Source organism: Crocodylus porosus, unplaced genomic scaffold, assembly GCF_001723895.1.
Source record: "Crocodylus porosus isolate Cpor-Errol unplaced genomic scaffold, CroPor_comp1, whole genome shotgun sequence".
NCBI lineage: Eukaryota > Metazoa > Chordata > Crocodylia > Crocodylidae > Crocodylus > Crocodylus porosus.
Genome location: NW_017728920.1, coordinates 17442819 through 17462160, shown reverse-complemented (window position 1 = coordinate 17462160; position 19342 = coordinate 17442819). Strand labels below are relative to the sequence as shown.

The following is a 19342-nucleotide window of genomic DNA, read 5'->3' as shown; positions in this document are numbered from 1 at the left end:
GAAATGCATGCCAACTGCTCTGGTGAATGAAGACTTAGTAGTAGTAGTAGCATGCCTTGGTTATAGAAGTTGTATAATTTAGCAGTGATGTGCAGGTATGAGATCATTTATTTATATAATTTAACACTGATGTTAATATTCAAATTTACTGAAGCATTTCACAGTAAGGCTTTGGTTGTAAACAAGGGAGCCTGACTTCTAATAAAACAACTGTACCTTGCACATCCTCTAACTTTTCCTCTTTAATGTGTTCTCATGATATTGTACAACAGAGACCTTGCAACTAAACAGATTATGAGAGATTAGGAAAACAAAATCAGGCATGTTGTGACCTCTGATCCAACATATACTGACAGGACAGACAGGTGGGAAAACAACAATACTTAGTTTCTAATCCCACAAAAGACATGAGTGACTTGGGATCAAAGTGACTGAATGTGCATTTGCAGAATTGGGCCCTTAAAGTAGGGTATATGTGGAATGGAGTTCAGTAAAAAGGTTTGGTTCATAAGGGAGGTGTTCTAGGTACATATTATATTGGAATTTTTCTTTCTGTGAAGGCTCTTAATGCATTGTTGGAATACAACAGTTTGGTTACTACGTAAGGAAACTTTTATTAATAGAATTTGATTGGTATTATTTCAGAACTGCAGATTCTGTTTGCTTTTGTTCTGAAGGTTAGTTTATGAACAATGAAACTGTTAAATGTTTAGTGTTTTTATATTTTAATGTCTTTTGTGTGCTTTGAAGTGTGTAAGTTAGCTCTTGCAGCACAGTGGAAAAGATGGCTTGTGCCAAAGCTTTCAAGGTTAAACCCACAGGTGTCTCTTGTGATTCTTTTCCTGAAAGTCACTTAATGAGATGTCCCTTCAGTGCCCTTCCAAGCTGTTTTATGCTGAGTGAACCCTGTCACAACCCCTACTGCATAGTGTCAGTTAGCCAATAGCTAAGGCTTGTTCCTGTCCTAAATGTGGCACAGCAACAACTAGCAAGTCGTCATTTATCAGCTCCTATTTGAGGAAGGAAGGGGCCACTCCAAGTGGAAAGGATGCTTCACCAGCATGCAGGGTGACAAGAGAAAGAGATGCCCAGGTAAGCAACAATGTCCTGGGAGTAGGGGGCCACAACTATCCTGTGAGTGGGAGGGAGGCGCGTGCACACTCAGGAGACCTCAACTGCCTCTACACTAATGCTCGTAGTATGGGGAACAAGCAGGAGGAACTGTGCCTCCTGATTGCAAGTAAGAATCCAGACGTAGTAGGGCTCACAGAAACCTGGTGGGACCCCACCCACGACGGTGGTGGATTTTCGGGGATACAGCCTATATAGAAGTGACAGGACAGAGAGGAAATGTGGGGGTGTCACGCTGTATGTCAAAGAGTACCTTACAACATCAAGGATTAGCTTTGGGTTAGAGGAGGGTCGGGAGGAGACACTGTGCGTCAAACTAAAATGGGGGGTGTGGCAAAAGGGACCTTATAGTGGGTGTCCACTACAGACCACCCAACCAGGGGGAAGAGCTGAACCGGGACTTCGCTGGTCAGCTTATGGAGGCGGTTAGGTCAAGGGATGTTATTGTCATGGATGACCTAAACTATGCAGACGTTTGCTGGGAGGAGCAGACAGCCAGATCTGACCGTTCGCATAGGTTCCTGGCTGTTTTACAGGAGTCACCTTATCTAAGAGGTACACGGCCCCACTAGGAGTAATGCCTTGCTGGACCTTGTCCTGGCCAGTGAGGGTGACCTGGTGACGGGACTGCAGGTCCTTGACCACCTTGCACCTGCTAGCAGGGCAGGTGGGGGGTGGGGCCAGGCAGGGAAGGGATCGGCCTGGGGAGGGCTCGGGGGGCAGGTGGGGAGGTATGGCCAGGTGGGGCAGGGATTGGGGGGGCTGGGGGAGTGGGCAGGGCCCCCATGGTCCCCTCCCCTCTCCTCCAGCTCACCTGACCCTTTACTTACGAACTCTGCAGCCTGGGTCCAGCTCCCTGCTGCTGACACACTGCCTGCCCAGCAAGGGCAGGCAGCATGCTTCAGAACCAGATCGAGGGCCAACCATAGAGACACTGGCAGCCAGAACATCTCTATGGAGGACCCAGCCACTGGTTGCCTCAAGGCACAGCCCCGGGCACGGTCCACTGTCCCACATTTTTTTGTCTGTGGGTTTTTTGACCCCTGAATATCCAGGGGTCTAATTTTGCCCCTGCACTGCAAATTTGCAGCATAAGGAATGTTTTCTTGTTTTTGCACATGCGTCTTGCAGCGTCTCAAAGGAGTTTGAGATGCTGCATGAGACACATACAGGCTTGTCTAGAGACTCCCTATGAGTGTGTGAAGAAAGTGATATACACTGAAACAGCTATATCAGGCCAAGTGTACTACTATCTCATAGGGATAACGGAGACCTGCTGGGACTCCACCTATGACTAGGCCACAGGTATAGATGGCTATACCCTGTACAGGAGAGATCATGCAGAAAAAAGGGGCGGGGGTGTAGCTCTCTATGTCAAAGAAAGCTACCTGTCCCTGCAAATTGACATTGGCACCCAGGGAGGACGTCTGGAGTCCCTCTGGGTAAAAACGCGTGGGGAACGTGGCACAGGGGACATCATGGTAAGAGTCTACTACAGACCTTCTGACCAGAAACAAGAGCTAGACCAGGAATTAGCCAAGGAACTGGCCGAGGTTGCACAATCTCGGTGCTTGGTTGTCGTGGGAGACTTTAACTACCCAGACATCTCATGGGAAGAGCATGCAGCCAAATCCAATCTGTCACAAAGTTTCCTCACATGCGTGGATGAGCTGTACCTGGCTCAAGAAGTCTGTGGGCCAGCAAGATGTAAAGCATCACTGCATCTGGTACTGGCCAAAGGGAATGATCTAGTCAGTGACCTAAGAATTGATGGAAAGCTGGATGATAGTGACCACAGCCTGATCACCTTTACTATCTGTCACAAAGCTGGGAAGTCAGTCAGCAACGCAGAAGTCCTCGACTTTAGGAAAGCTGACTTTGACAAGCTCAGGAGGCTCGTTGTCGAGGCCCTAAGGGACCATGACTCGACAGGAAGAGGAGTCCAAGGGGGGTGGTTGCTCCTGAAGGAGCGATCCTGACAGCACAAGAGTTGCCTGTCCCATCTTGGAGGAAGGGTAACAAAAGGCCACAGCAATACCCTTGGCTCAGCAGGGAACTTGAGGACCTCCTTCACCTAAAAAGGGAGACTTAAAGGATGGAAGTCTGGAATCACCACCAAGGAGGAGTACTCAGCACTGGTCCATGCGTGCAGGGAGCAGATCAGGAAAGCCAAGGCTGCAACCTAATTCCATCTGGCTTCACATATCAAGGATAATAAAAAGTCCTTTTTCAGATATATAGGAAGTCAGAAAAAAAAGCAAGGGTAACATTGGACCCCTGCTGAACCAAATGGGACAACTGATAACCAACACCCAGGAAAAAGCCAACCTGCTTAATGGGTACTTCACATCGGTCTTTCGTCAGCCCAGAGGGACTGCCCTTCCCAGCATGATGCGGACTGGCCAGGGTGAGAGCATCTTTATACCCAGCATCGGTGTAGACCTTGTAAAGAAACACCTTGCAAGGCTGGACATCTTCAAGTCAGCTGGTCCTAACAGACTATACCCTAGAGTAATCAAGTAGCTGGCAGGTTTCATAGCCCAACCATTGGCAAAAATATTCAGAAACTTTGTAGCGTTCAGGTGAAGTACCTGAAGACTAGAAGAAGGCCAATGTGGTACCCATCTTCAGGAAAGGGCGGAAAGTAGATCCCGGGAATTACAAGCCAGTTAGGTTGACCTCAATCCCCGGTAAGATTCTGGAGAAAATTATCAAAGAGACCTTTCTTGATAAGCTGGCTGATTGCAACATCCTGAGGGACAGCCAGCACGGATTTGTTGCAGGTAGGTCTTGTCTGATCAATCTCATCTTCTTCTATGACCAGGTGACATGTCACCTGGACAAGGAAAAAGAGATTGACATCATATATCTGGACTTTTTAAAAAGCCTTTGTTCTGGTGTCCCATGATCTCCTCATGGAAAAAGTGGCCAACCGTGGCCTCGGCTACGCCAGAGTTCAGTGGCTGGGGAACTGGCTCCGAGGTCAGACCCAGAGAGTAGTAGTCAATGGAAGCAAATCATTATGGCCTTCCATGACCAGTGGTGTTCCCCAAGGCTCTGTCCTTGGACTGGTTCTCCTTTATCATCTTTATCAATGATGTGGACATTGGTGTCAGAAGTGCACTTGTTTGTCTTTGTCTTTCTCAGCTTTTTCCTATCTGGCTTCCTATACATGTGTAGTGTCACTTTTAAATATCAATTTCCCTTTTTTAACTTATTTGCCTTTCTCTTCATCCATTTTTCAGTCTTCCTACTATGACTCATGTTCTTCATGACACCATTGCCAGAATTGTGCTTGCCCCATTGTAGTACCAGTTCTGTACAACTTCCTTTTATGTTTGTTTTCTATCATCATTTCATCCTCATCTAAAAGTTTTCTTTTCCCCTTCTTAATACTTTTACTTCAGCTAATTTGATATCTAATCTCTTCCTTATCTCTTGTAAACTGAACACTTTGCTAGAGATTGCTGGTTAGTACTGTCAGCCTTTTTTGATTTGTTTATAGTTGAGTCTTTCTGTTCTTTTCCCATAGGGCAGTTGATCCAAGTTTATTATATCTGTTTAGAGAGATGTCATCTAAATATTGTCCATAGCTACAAAGCAACTACTTGCAGTGACATCAAAATTAATCTGAAATGCCCACTTTCTATTATCCATTATTTTTAGAGTTCCTTTTTTACCATAACTTTATCTTTCTGCCTACAGGTAGCAGAAAATTGAATGTGTGTCTCCACAAAAACATTTCATTGTTATCCAGTTCCTTATCAGACTTTTCCTGCAACATTGTTAGCATGGGAGTTTGCCGTGGGCTAATACAATAGTGTGTCGCAGGTTAGTCCTGTCACATGCTATCTTTCTGGATGCCATTTTGTTTTTTGTTCCCTACCTTGGAGTCTATACTAAGGCCTTGTGTTTTTTTTTTTCCACAAACCCATTTTTGGTGTCTGATATGAAGAACAAATAAGTGTCCTTTAGCTTTAAGCCACACTTATCTCTGGAGTTATATTTTAATGCAGTGTTTTTGTTTGTGAGTTAAGAACACAGTATGCAAGCTCTTTATATTTTTCAAGAAAAAAGATACATTGAGTCAAGAACTCTGGAGTAGGGCTGTGTGAAGCTTTAGGTGCTGATTCAGTTCGGAGGAGATTTGGCCTGATTCGGTGGCCAAATCCAAATAGAATCAGGGGACTAATTAAAAGGTCTGAATTGATTCAGAGAGCTTCAGCGATTCAGACAGTCCCTGCTCACTGCAGCAGGGAGCTAGACCCAGACTCTGACCTGGTGAGTAGTGGGGAGGGGAGGGAAGGCTGGAGGAGGTCGGGGGGGACTATGGCGGGGCCCCTGCCCGCTGCCTCAGCTCCCCCCTCCCCCCCATAGCTTCCCTGCCCACCCCGGCTCCTGGTTGTTTAACAAAAAAACCTCCACTCACCTGGTGTTGCTGGGCAGGGGGGCAATCCCCACTGCCCCCTACTATCCCATGCTGTGTGGGGGGCTCTACCACGAGCCCCCCAACCCCCACCTGCTCTCCCAGCCCCCCATGGCTGCCCAGCTCCTGGCCCTTTATAAAACAAAAACAACAACAGCAAAAAACCCTGCACTCACTGGCTCCTGCAGCAGCCTTGGGGCTTCATGGGGCTTATGGAAGAGCCCTGCCATGCAGCATGGGGCAGTGGGGAGCAGCAGGGATTGCTTCCCGCTGGGCAGCAGCCAGTGAGTCCAGGGTTGTTGTTGTTTTAAGGGCCAGGAGCTGGGGCGGGAGGGGCAAACGTGGGGTGGGGCTGAGACAGTGGGAGGGGGTCAGGGGCTCATAGCAGAGCCCCCCACATGGGGTAATGGGGGGAAAGTGGGGATTGCCCCCTGCTGGGCAGGAGCAGGTGAGTTGGGGCTTTTTTTATCAAAGAGCTGGGAGCTGGGGCGGGCAGGGCAGCTATTGAGAGTGGGTAGGGAATGGGGCCTGTGTGATTCGCCTGCAGCCGAATCTCTGAATCAGATTCGGCTGAATTGATTTGGAACAGTGATTCAAATCACCAGATTGAGTCACTGTCTCCCGAATCATCCAAATCCAAGCGAATACTAGCCACTTTGCAGAGGCCTACTCTGGGGCTGAATTATGCAAAAAACGTCTCTGAAGTCAGTGGGAGTTTTACTCAGTTAAGGAATGCAGAGTTTGGGCAAGTAACAAAGTTTTGATAATTTGCAGATTGATTGATTCATTATCAAAGTTCTGTGCTTGGTGCTAAGATGGCCTTTTCCGTAAGTAAAAGATTAAGCTGCTGCCATGATTAACCCTAAATCTAGATCTTAGAGACAGAAGTAAAATTAATCAAAAGCCAAGATTATATAAACAAACTCTTAAATTTAAAAAGTTGATTTCCCCTTGATATTTTGTTTCTTAGGTATTTGAACTGAAACAATAGATCTTGCAGGTTATTACAGTGGGAGATGAAATATTCTAGTCATTTTTATGATGCTACAGTAGTTATCTGTAGTTCTCTATATATCCTCTACTGTGTTCCTGCAAGTGCAGAGAAAATACAGCAGAGGCTTAAAAAATGTAAATTCTAGTATGATGTAAAGAGCAAGCAGAAAAGGCTAATTCCATTTTTAATCCTTGCACTGAAGTAAATTATATATTTAAAAAAAACAGTTTATACTTTTATAGGTGTTGCTTTTGACTGAAAATGAAATTAAAGAAATTTTAGAAGTAGCTCTGCATGCTACTCACCACAAAATCGGAATATATTTCAGGACATTATGACAGTTTTGCACATTACAACTGTGCTTAAGAAGCTTCACTGCTCTGGGTAAAGTATAGAATTGATTCTCCTGCTCACCTACAGGGCAGTGCATGGTCTTGCCCTGTCTTATTTGGATATCTTTTGTCCCTTGCAGGGCAGGGCACTCCTTGCATTTTAGTTCACCAGGCCTCCCATCTGTTGTAAGCGCATGTACACAAGTCTTGCATCTTCAGGTCATTTTGTTACGCTCATCCATCACTTATGAAATCCTTTCCATGTCTTGTGGAAGCTGCTACTGCATTAACTAAACTCTGAATCCACTTAAAATACATTCTCTGCCTTGCTTTATAGCTATCTGTGCAATTTATTTTCAGCTCTGAGAGATTCATGCATGAAAAATATTATGTCATTTAGTAAAACTTTAAAAATGTGTCTGAGATGGTGTAGTGGTGTCGCAGAGCATGTAGGTGCCCTGTTCCTTAGAGGGGAAACAGCTAGGGAGAGAGCCCTAGCAGTAAGCAAGGAGCCCAGCTGCTGGTTGCCAGGGTAACCAGTGGGAGTCAGCTGACCAGAAGGGGCAGGGCCTGGCTCCTATATAACTCCTAGGCTGAGGCCAGGCAGGCAGTTCCCTGCCAGTAGCCATCGGGGTAGGAGCTCTGCCGGAGTAAGGAAAAGAAAGAGGCCAGAATGAATGGGCAGTTGTTATGGGTGAGAGATGGAGAAACCCTGTAACAGGCTTGAATGTGATTACGACTGGATGGCGTAGATTTATGTTATAGCCAAAGGGCTTGAGTTTGTGTTGATGGTTTACAACCGGTGGTTTGGGTGAGGCTATTAGGGGTTGGAGGAGGCATCATAGGGGGACCCACGGTAGTGTGAGGACCCCGGTGCCAGAGAGGGCACAGCATTTCGGGGTGCACTGACTCCAGCCCCGAGAAGGGGAGCGGAGAGTTGGAGGCTGAGTAAGGCCGAGGCCGCCTGAGCTCTGTGGGGGGTTTGAGACCCTGAGGAGGAGAGTTGAGGCCAGGCACGGCTACAGCCACCTGAGCCCCCCCAGTGTGAGACGCCCCAGAGCAAGGGGGCAGTGTGAGAAGCCCCAAAGCAAGGGGGCAGCGTCCAGTACATCAGCGAGGCTTGGGGCATGGTAAAGGGACGGTTAGAGCCATGCATAGCCCATAAGGCTGGGGTGCCCAGAACCGCACTATCAGAACAAGACTCGGGGTAGCAGGGAGAACCGTAACCAAGGGGATGAAAGGCAGCCTCTCTTTAATATTTATAAGATCAAGACATGGCGGGCGAAAACGATGGTGCTTTGAAGCAAACTTGGCATGGTAGGGGGCGCTAGGAGAGATCACGGCCACCCCTAGGACCCCGCCCTGTGACAAGTGTCATAGCAGTAGGATTTTGCATTGCCATAAAGGAGATCCTACACTTAATTCTTGGCTTCAGTCTTTCAGCTTGGGAGCTTTGTGGAGCTGATATGTACAGTCCAGGCTGAGGGAAAGATTTAACCTCTCTTAACACTTAAGGAGTTACGTCGGTGGATCCTAAAAATAATTCCCATCATCTCTAATTACACTTCAGTCACAAGACTTGTAGCTGTGATGCAGGATGTGAAAGATGTTATAAAGCCAAGGGGAAAAGTATGAGGATGGTGTCTATAACACAAAAGATTCCATGCTTGAGGGAATATAATGCTTTGTTTATGTTGAATGGACTTCAGAGGATTCAGCTACTCACATAAACTTTTAAAGGGGCAAAATTGTTGTCTGAAGTTACTCGGAATTCTTAGCTCTACAAAACTTGTCTGAAGAACCTCCCTCACAATAGTCTGGCACGTCTATAGCTTCTCTCAGAAACAAAGCTAACCCTCAGAGTAGGAAAAAATTAAGACCAGTAACAGAAGAAATTTAGCTATTTGGTTTCTGCACCCCCTCCCCCTCCCCAACCAGCTGTTTAAAAAAAAAAGAAAGAAAGAAAAGAAAAACTTGCTCTGGGTACTTTTGTTGTTTTTTTTTCTTAAGTAACATTGTACTAAAATAAAATGTAGTTCATCTCCTCAAACTCATTCTGTCAAATTTGACTCCTGGATATCATCGTAAGTCATCTAAAAATAAACAGAATGCTTTTGACTTGTCCTCTAAAAAGGAAAGAAGATGACAAGACTAAAATGTTTAGACTTGTTCTTCCCCCTTGATTTCTTCCTCTGCATAGATTTCCAGGTCATCCACTGCTACTGAGACATGATTTTTACCTTATCTTACCTCCTTTTAGATGTCCCATCCTTCCCCTCATCACAGCTTTATCTTTTTCCTGAGGAAGCCCCCTTCAAGATCTAACACCATTGCTCCTTTATTAGCTATCAAAGGACAATAGGCAGTAAGACAGAACCCCCTCATTTGGGGTTAAATGATATGACCCACGTGGATAATGATTTCAGCAGCATCTTCAGACCAAATTAAATGCTAGGTAATAAAGATGTGTTCAATGTGGTTTTCTTTAAATTTCTACTGTACATTTTAATATGCAGCTTGTTTTTTAGCAAATCAAAGCAATTACAGGCATTGGTAAAGTTCTTATTTATGGGGCCAAATCATGCAACTCAGACCCAACAACAGTTCTAGTCCTTTCATAAAGCACTTTATTATCCAATAATGCCTTCATGGAACTCTGCCTAAAATGGGGAGTAGAAATGTTGGGGCCTTATGCATCAGTTTCCTATCAGAAATGATAAGAAGCCTACTAGTATTAAAATTGTGCAGCACCCTAGAAAGGATCTCAAGGCACCCCAGCACTGGAACAAGGCACTGGAACAGCATGAAATGCAAGCAGTAAAATGTACCCAAGGTGCATGCTGGGCAGTTAGTTGCTACTAGAGTGCCACTGGTGTCTAAGCTAACTTGAGTAAGTCTACCATACACTGCAGACTCTGCTATGATTAATGTAGACATATTACTATATGCAGCTTGTTCCCGAAGAGCTTCGAAAATTGCACTGCCTGACAGCATAACAGCATTTGTGGATACAGTTCCTGTTCTTTTTCTGACTGCAGAAAGAATACCTCTCTATTTAAGATTAAATTGTCCCTGTTTGTACAGTTCAGAGCTTATGCAATTGAACACCTTGATATAACCACATAAATTAGTGTGTCTTAGATTTTAATTTTAGTAAGTATTTTATGTTCATAAGGTTATTCTTGTACTGTGAACTTACCTCCTCCTGGTGGCCTCTTCAAACATATTGCACTTCTCTGGGCAGACCGTCTTCTTAACTGGGAACATTGTACCTGGCTCTACCCAATACTTGTGGTGGGCTAATTAGTACTAGTGACTGACAGTGCCATTTAACCTGTACCACTCTAATTAGCCCAGTCACATGGTCATACTTGCTGCAGATTTAGGAAGCCTCTGCACTTGAGCAGGACAGCATGCTTGAAGATAGGGTTGTCAGGGTCAGCAAGTTTACTCTAGTGATATGGTGTAACAATTTCTTAGAAACCAAGAAACACAAATATTTCTCTCACTCTATCTCAAAAACCCCCCCAAAAAACCCTGTTTCTCATTTCAAATAGCCAATATTTGAAAAGATCCAGTCCAGGGCCCTGGTGGTCTTTGATCTAATTAAGCCTAATGGCTTCTTCTCACCTGAGAAGCAGAACAGAACAAGTGAGAGATAAAAATAAATTTAAATAAAACCCTACCTTCTGCATAAATACCAATGCTTAGGATGCTGCTTCTCACCCCTGAAGTCTGCAAGAAGAAAATCACCCTAAATATTAGTAAATTGGAATATTTCAGACAAAAAACTTTGGGGAGGGAGGGAAATATTTTCCTGCATAGTGCCATGTAGAATGCTTTGCAGTATTTGGTGGATCAGTTAGTGGCCAACAGTTGTTGAGTGTGAATGTGAAAGAAATATTCACAATTTACATCTGTCATATTCTTCAGATTTATGATGCACTTTCTCTTGTCCAGCAGCCTGGTAACGAGGAAACAAGTTATTCTGATGCTTTTGGCAGTAGAGGCAGATCCTTCCAGTGTGTGTTAACTGATTTGCAATTATTGGTGCCACTCAGGGGTTTGATTATAAGAATGTAGTCGCAAACCGTAAAGCTTTGTTCATATTTATCTCTAACTTTTGGTAAATCCACAAAGTAAATAGTCTGGTTACATACCTCCAGCAGTATGTTCATATTCTGAAGACATAAGAGAGGCAGTTTTGAATGTCCAAGATCATAGACTGAATTGCTGCAGCTACCTCTTTGGGACTCTGGCAGTACTTAACTTTATTACATGGCATTTCACGTCGCATTTCAGTATATGTAATACTATACTTATATGCTACATAGATGGGTACCTTGCATGTTACCCATCTATGTTTCCTGGTACCCTATGGATAGTGCCATGAAGAAGTTCTAAATTAGTATTTTATATTAAATATTCATTATCAAATGTCAAAATGTTATATATTTAAAATTTTAGCTGTCTTCATGAAATATTACTGTACTTTGGTAGGGTTTTTTGTTTGTATTCACTAAAAATTATCTAGAGTTTAAACTCCATGTACTGAAGATACAGGTAGAATAAAAGCTGACTATACATAGAAATGGAACAGATTGTCTTTTATCATTGTTTAAGGTGAGAAAGGAACAGCAAAGGTAAGTAAAGCACATAGAAATGGATATAAAATAGGTTTTGTAAAAATTCTTTACAGTTACGTGACCTTAGGTAAGTTAAACAAATGCGATTGCAGTTTGTAATGTGCAGAGATGTCAAGGCTTGGTTTTAAATCAGACTTTCTCCATTTTATGAATAAATTAAGCTGTACTTTTTTTACTTGGGGGCACATGGGATAAATTTTTAGCCTCTTGAATTAGAAACATAAGATTTAAATTGCCCAAATTGCTGGTTCAAACTGTACTATACACAAAGGAGTATAGTAGTCAGGACTTTTCTGTCTACTTGGGAATCAGCAAACTTGGATTTTGTTCTCAGCTTTTGTTTGGCCCTGGCCTGTCAAGTTAACTCAGCAACTCTCTCTTGCCTCCTTTCTTTTATGTTAATATTATAAGCTCTTTCTGGATAGAAACAGTTTCTTACTATGTGTGTGTACAGTACAAAGACAGTGAGGACCCAACTGGGGATTTTAGGCACTACAATTTAGAAAATTCATGTACTTTCCCATAATGACTTTTTTTTTCACTCGACAAGGAATATGAGAAAATAAGTCAAATCCTGTAATTTCCAACAAAAATAGCATTTGTCCTACAATAACAGGAGGAACAAGCTTCTCATCACAATGCAAGATCTTGTTGGTACCTATTAGATGGTTCATCCAGGTAGAAAATATACTCGAGCACAGAGGCTGCTCCAATGCTCTGTAAGTACAGTGCACTGGAACAGACTCAGTTAATCAAATCTGCTGGAGTGTGGTAACTACCACGCTCCAGCCAGCCTCCATGTCTTGTGTATCAGTATCCCCATGCTTCAAAATGGTGGTGAGGATGCTTTATCTAAAGTTCATCTAACTTAAACACCCCCACAAAGCACATGTATAAGCACCTGTTCCCCCTTTGCTTCGAGTACCCACTCATGCACCACCTTGGCACAGGTGCCTGGTGATGGGCACAAGGAGACTTTGTGCAACCTCTGACAGAGACCCCGATCACCCCAGGAAGAAACCTAGAACTCACTTGCCCTGACTTTGAGTATTTCTTCAGTGGTGGGATTCCCCATTGGCGGTCCCTCAGGTTTGGTTATTCTTCCTGATGGATATTCATGGAGCTCCATCTCCCCTACACCCCTTCCGTACGCCAGCTTCCAGCAGGCCACCTGATCTTGAGGCAGCTGGCCCTCCGGTCTTGATGACTTACCCATCACCTGTTCCAGTTATCGGGTTTTCTTCTTCTCCTGATGGACAATGAATCCATTGGATATTTTCCTCTCCTGTGGGTCACTCTTTCTGTCGGGTGACTGCTGCTTCTCATGAATGGTCCTTGGTGTCCATCTGCCACCTGTGCCCCTCACTGAGTAGTCAGCAAAATAAGAAGTACAAAGAAAGATAAAAGGCAACAGAAAAGCAGGTATAGGTTAGTAGGAAACAAAAGAAGAAAACCACACTGGAAAGAAAATAAAGGCAGGTATGTAAAAGGAAAACTTAGGATCAGGCTGGACAGTCTTATTAGACAGACTCTACCTAAAGCCTGTGCCTAGCAGCGTCTCTCAATACTGTTCGACTCTCTGCCCTGACAGAGTTTCCTGGGCTTCCGTCTTGCAGCTAATTGTCCTCCCCCAACCCAGTCTGTACGTGCCCGGTGTGGGGAGTGTTGTCCACTTCCCGATCTTCTCCTGGCTTTTCCTGGAGCGGGGTCTCCCCCCACACACCGGTTCTGCCCATAACTGGTGTGAGGTTCTTCAGCAGCCACTGCTGCCTGGGTATCCCTGACCAATTGGCGTCTCTTTTGTTCTGCCAGCACTGATCGCCACCGGTATGGAGAACATCCGCAGCTCCTGCTGCCTCTCCCACTCTCCCTGGCTCCCAGCAGGTGCCAGCTTTTATCCCGGCTGGCCATGATTGTCCATAACATCACCCGCCAGCCCCAGCTGTATATAGGTGTGGCTGACAAACTGCGCGAGATTTTCTTGTCAGCATCTCTCTTCTGGAGTCCAGAGCCCTAAAGCGGGTAAGTAATCTTCATTTTCTGGGTTTCCTCTCCACGGGTGCGGGCCCCCCACACCTATGTCCCTGGGATGGCACCCAATAAATTTTTAATCTCATGAGAGTTATAGTGGTAACCTATGACCAGCAGGTTGAGAGAGACATCCTGACCAGCTGCACTGTAAAATCTAAAACCAATTTTTAATGGTCAGATATTTATTCAGTTATTCATAATTACCTTTCTGCCACTTCAAATGAGTGTAAATTTAAGCAATAAGAAGAGATATAAGAGCCTGACATTATGCGTTAGACAAAATGCAAACTCCTCTCCCCCTGGTAACTCTTCACCTTACTGTAGTTACTCCTATCTGCGAAACTCTGTAGTTGCTTTGTCATCTGGACAAATTATCACTAGAGACTAGATTAGACTCTCAAGCCCATTGTACTTGAGATCATGTGGGGGTTTTGGGGGGGTTTTTGGGTTTTTTTAAGTAAATCCCCAAAGTTGTGAAAGGTTAGTGTATTTAACACATACCTCCCTTTGTTTAACTAATAACTTATTCAAATTTAAAGTGCATTTTCTCTGGACACTATGGGTGTGCTGTAATTTTATATCAAATATAAACTAAATGCAAGATCACTTCTCTTCATTAACTGTAAGCTCCCAGTATTCATGCATGTAGCTTTCTTTAGAAATGGCTAGATATATCTGTGTCCTCAGCGAGAGTGAAAGTATAGAAAGCAGCTGTAATAAGAACATATTTCATTAATGATTTAAAAGGCAAAATGTTGAGATTCACCAATCTAGCTCATTACCCAAACTACAGATACAATAAATTTGTGCTAAATTAAAGATGAATAGAAGCAAGATGAGCAGTTTATGGCTGAGTTTAGCTTCTGATAATTCTTTAGGGATATCATCTGCAAAAAATATTTCCCCCTTCTCCCAATTCTTTTTAAAGATTCTATTCATCATTTTTCTTGGCATTTACAATTTCTAGTCTATAATATTCAAAATGCTTCCAAGATTTCTCTGTTTGCTGAGGGACCAAGTGGAAAGAGCCAGTTTGTGATACCTGTCTGTCTCAACTTTTTGAATACTGGCTTAGACTCAGTTGAAGAAAATGCTTAAGTAGATTCTGAAGAATTTTTCTAAATTTGGACCCTCCTTGTGACAAAAGAATCTGTGAAATAAAAAAAGTACCATATTTTCTTGCATATACCATGCCATGGAATATAATAAACACCTTGTTTTTAAAAAGTAGAATGAAGGGGAAAAATATTTCCTTGTAATAAGTAACTAAGTAGCAGTAGCTAGGGAGTTGAGCCTGCTCATTGTTCTGTTCCCTGTGGATCCCTCCAGATCATATTTTCTGTTTCAGTTGGTAAGTGACAGAACCTGCTCTTACCGTAACTCTGAAATAAATGTACACTCTAGTTTCCAGCATCTGGCGTTTGGGGGAAAGGTACACGTGTTATATGAGAGAATACATTCCTTGATTTTTTTTTTTTTTCTACAGGAAAAAGTCTTAATCCACTTTCTGTGTAACAATTTCTTTTGATAAAGAATTTTTCCTAAAAATCCACAAAGGTTACCAAACTTTGTCTTTATTGGTAACTATTTTACTATATTATCCCTTTTTAAAGCACTTATCTTAACTTCCATTAAAGAAATGATTAGTGCTGGCTGGAAATTCTACAACAATTTTGAGTTTAATGACTTTGTTTACTGAAGACCTTATTGCAGTGCAATAATTGTTGGGTGGGGTCATTACATTATTGTATATAAAAACATATGGTAAATATTCATTGCCTGCAATTTCAGGAATATGTTTTGTTTCCTCATTTGACTGTTTTGAATCCTTGCATAAAATGTGAAAGTGAGTTTTTGGTAAACAGAAAGGTTTTTGTGTATGAAAAATAGAATGGTGAACTCTTAACCATGGTAACTTTAACTTAGAGTAGAGCAAGTCTTCCTTGTAGTTGCACAGATCTAACATCTGCTGTGGAATAAGGAAGCTTCCTAAGTCTGATACATTATGTTTATATGCTGTTGTGGTGGAATGCATAGCTTTTATCAAACCATGCTATGGATGAGGTGTATTCTGACATCTGAATTTTATTGCATGTTTTGCTGTTTGTGGTTGAATAGCTTCAGCTTGAACTGATAGAAAATACACAAAGCTGAAATTCAAAGATGCATTCTGTTTTGAAAATACACATATTCTTCTTCTTGATGTCATTCCAGGTCTGATGTAGTTGTTCTGTGTTTTTCAATTGCTAATCCTAATTCTCTGAATCATGTGAAAACAATGTGGTATCAAGAAATCAAGCACTTCTGTCCTCGCACACCTGTTATTCTGGTTGGCTGCCAGCTAGATCTCCGTTATGCTGATCTTGAAGCTGTTAATAGAGCCAGACGGCCTTTAGCAAGGTAAAGGTTAAACAAAATTAATACTTTTAAAATATCATGTTATTAACCAAATATATTACTTTTTAAAGGAAAACCATGACCCACTGATTTCTTTTAGTTCAGTTTCATATCCTATAGATTAAGAATAAATACTACTTTTCTTCTATTCTGGTTTATTTACATGGTAGGTTCTTTGACACAAACTGTCTCTTACCATAGGTTTTCTACAATGCCTTTGTAAGTTGGGGGGCTTCTCTAAGGTGTCTGAATACTACTGTAATAATGAGTAACAACAGTCTGACATGCACATTTTGGCATCAGAATTGACTTACCATATCACATACCAGGGTACACAAGATGTCTCTGAGGGGTACATGGGAGAAATTATGTAATGGTGGACTCAATTTTTATTATAATAATAATAATAAATGGCATATAAGGGGTTAAAATATAAAATGTATGCTACTGGAGTACACGGGCAGCTGGTAAATCTGGAATTACCAGATTATTATTACACAATAAGAAAATGTTTGGGAACCTCTGCGATATACTGCAGTTAATACCAATTACTGCTTTAACAAAAAAAAGTGTCTTCAAGTTTTTTTTTAGGAAGGTAACCCACAAAGGAAAATGGGTGTGCATAAAAAATCCTAAGTTATTCAGGAAGCAGAATCAGGCATATATTTGGCAAATGTATTTATAATTGCCAATATAATCTTAACCTGCCCCTTTTTTGTATACAGGCTGTGTATTAAATGAGACCAAGGTCTTAAAGAAAAAAATACTATGTGATTCTATACCACAGTGCATGTACACAGGGAGCTGAATTCAAGTGTCTCATGAACCTGTAAATCTTGATATTTCCTAACTTTTGGATAGCTGCAGTACAAACAGTATTTGTTTCACAGGTTTACTTTTAAATGTAATTTCTTCATTCTGCGTAAGTGAAGTCCAGCCACACACTTCCTCTTTCTCTCTCTCTCTCTCACCCTCCCATTCTGCTGCAGCTGATCCCAGCCAGTTTTTTCAGCAGCAGTCTGGGCCTATGTCTTTTTGATATTCATGTTCAATTATGATTTTAGCAGATTACCAGAATTTGACTTTGGAGTGCAAGCTACAAAGGCCCAATGCAAAAACAGATTTCAGAAAATAATTTATAATGGAAACTTAAATATAGGGCCTATAAGCATCCTCCCCCCCACAGAAAATGGGAATACAAGATAGCTTGACATTTTAAGTAATGTGGTTATGTCACAAAGCAGCTACCAAATTTAAACAGAGTTCCAACTAGATATTTTGGTGTGTCTAGTAAAATAGTCTTCAAAGATCTTCATATCATACCATTTTTATAACTGAGTAATATAAATAATAAATCTAGGGGATAGATATTGAGATGTGCCCTCTTGGGGTTTAAACTTTTCCGAATGTGGTTCTTGACAAGTCCTGGTTTGTGTTCTTTTAACTTTGTTTTAATCTTAGGCCTATAAAAAGGGGAGACATTTTACCACCAGAAAGAGGCAGAGAGGTTGCCAAGGAGCTTGGCATCCCATATTATGAAACCAGTGTATTTGACCAGTTTGGAATTAAGGATGTTTTTGATAATGCGATTAGAGCTGCACTGATCTCCAGAAGACACCTGCAGTTCTGGAAATCACATTTGAAGAAGGTTCAAAAACCATTACTTCAAGCTCCATTCCTACCGCCCAAGGCACCTCCTCCAGTTATCAAAATCCCAGAGTGTCCTGTACCTAGTACGAATGAAGCTGGATATTTATTGGACAATCCTTTGTGTGCAGATGTCATGTTTGTTCTCCAGGAGCAGAATCACATTTTTGCTCACAAGATTTACCTAGCTACCTCCTCTTCAAAGTTTTATGACCTTTTTTTAATGGAATATGAGGAATGTCCAGACTTCACTGAAATGCAGTATAATAAGGAACACATCAGTAGGGACTTTCTGTCTAGAAGAAACGATGACAGTGATAAGGCAACCTTAAAAATGTCTGATGCCAAACTTCCAACATCAGAAAGTGATGGCACTTTAAAGACACTGGAATTGAAAGCTGAAGACACTAGTTCTGCAACAAAAGCTTTGTCATCATGGGGTAAAGGGTTTGTTAGTATGCATAAAGAAGTGCAAGTCAATCCTATCTCAAATAGGATGTGTCCTGTAACTGTGGTCAAAATGGATTTCTCTGTTCAGGCTGGGCCTTTTAAAACGGTTTTACAATTTCTGTACACTGGGGAACTGAATGAAAATGAAAAAGATCTAACAAAACTAGCTCAGATTGCTGAAATCTTAGAAGTATTTGATTTACGGATGATGGTGGAAAATATTATGAATAAAGAAGCCTTCATGAATCAAGAGATTACTAAAGCATTTCATGTCAGGAAGGCTAATCGAATAAAAGAGTGCCTTTGCAAAGGGACATTTTCTGGTGAGTAAATGCGCACTTGTAGTAAAGATCCTGATACTCCTCTCACTTATGCTAATATAATTCTTCCAACTCTAGGAAATATTCCTAATGATTGGGAGAGGAGAAATGAGCAAAGTTTGCAGCGTACCTTTTCAAAACTGGGAGCCAAAAGTTTAGCTATTTAAAATCCATACTTGGCTTGCTAAACAAGTAGTCAGATTTTCAACACTGGTGGGCATCTAGTATCTCCCAATCAGGTTTTAGCTTTTCTTTTTTTATTCTCTTTTTATTTTTTTAGCTGCCTCTGTAAACTTTGAGACACTGAAAAAAAGACAGTGAAACAATACCTTAATGTTCAAGAGAAGTGAGTGCTTTTTGCTGTGCTTTGGGTTTCTAGCATGTTTAACACTGGATTGTACTTATGATTATGTCTTTGTTTCCATGGCAGATGTGACTTTTAAGCTGGATGATGGAAGCATAAATGCCCATAAGCCTCTACTGATCTGTAGCTGTGAATGGATGTCTGCTATGTTTGGAGGATCATTTGTTGAAAGTTCAAACAGTGAGGTATTTCTCCATGTGAATAATAGTATTCTATGCCTTGTTTACAGGTAGCTGTCTTAGGTGCTGCTGTAGCCCTTAGAACAATGCTTTATTAAATTAAACATGCAGAACAGTTTGTCAGCTACAGTCAGACCAAAAGTGTGCCTCAATTGTTATGTTATTAATTTAGACTGGCTTAAATAATTGCATGGCCTCAGCAGTGTGTCATACTACCTCCAGTATTGGCTGTTCCAACATGTTGAGTGTTTCCCTTTTTTATAATTTTATTAGAGTTTAAAAACATTGGACATGCAAACCTGGGTAGTTTGGAACTTTTTCCTAGTATTCAGTAACTTGAAAACAGGTTTGAATTTAAAATAAATGTGCGACTTCGAGAACCCTTTTTCAGATATGTGGGGAGCCGGAGGAAAAGCAAGGGCAAC

At 42.0% G+C, this 19342-nt stretch overlaps 1 protein-coding gene across 4 annotated transcripts in view; it reads left to right on the top strand.

The window, feature by feature from the left end:
* Positions 1–19342, top strand: part of RHOBTB1 (Rho related BTB domain containing 1) — a 78037-nt gene that overhangs the window by 31143 nt on the left and 27552 nt on the right. For all 4 annotated transcript variants that reach the window (XM_019538630.1, XM_019538631.1, XM_019538629.1 and 1 more), the window contains 3 exons: positions 15775–15960; positions 17419–18377; positions 18805–18923. In XM_019538630.1, coding sequence (XP_019394175.1) covers positions 15775–15960; positions 17419–18377; positions 18805–18923 — 1264 coding nt within the window. The remainder of the gene's footprint in view (positions 1–15774; positions 15961–17418; positions 18378–18804; positions 18924–19342) is intronic.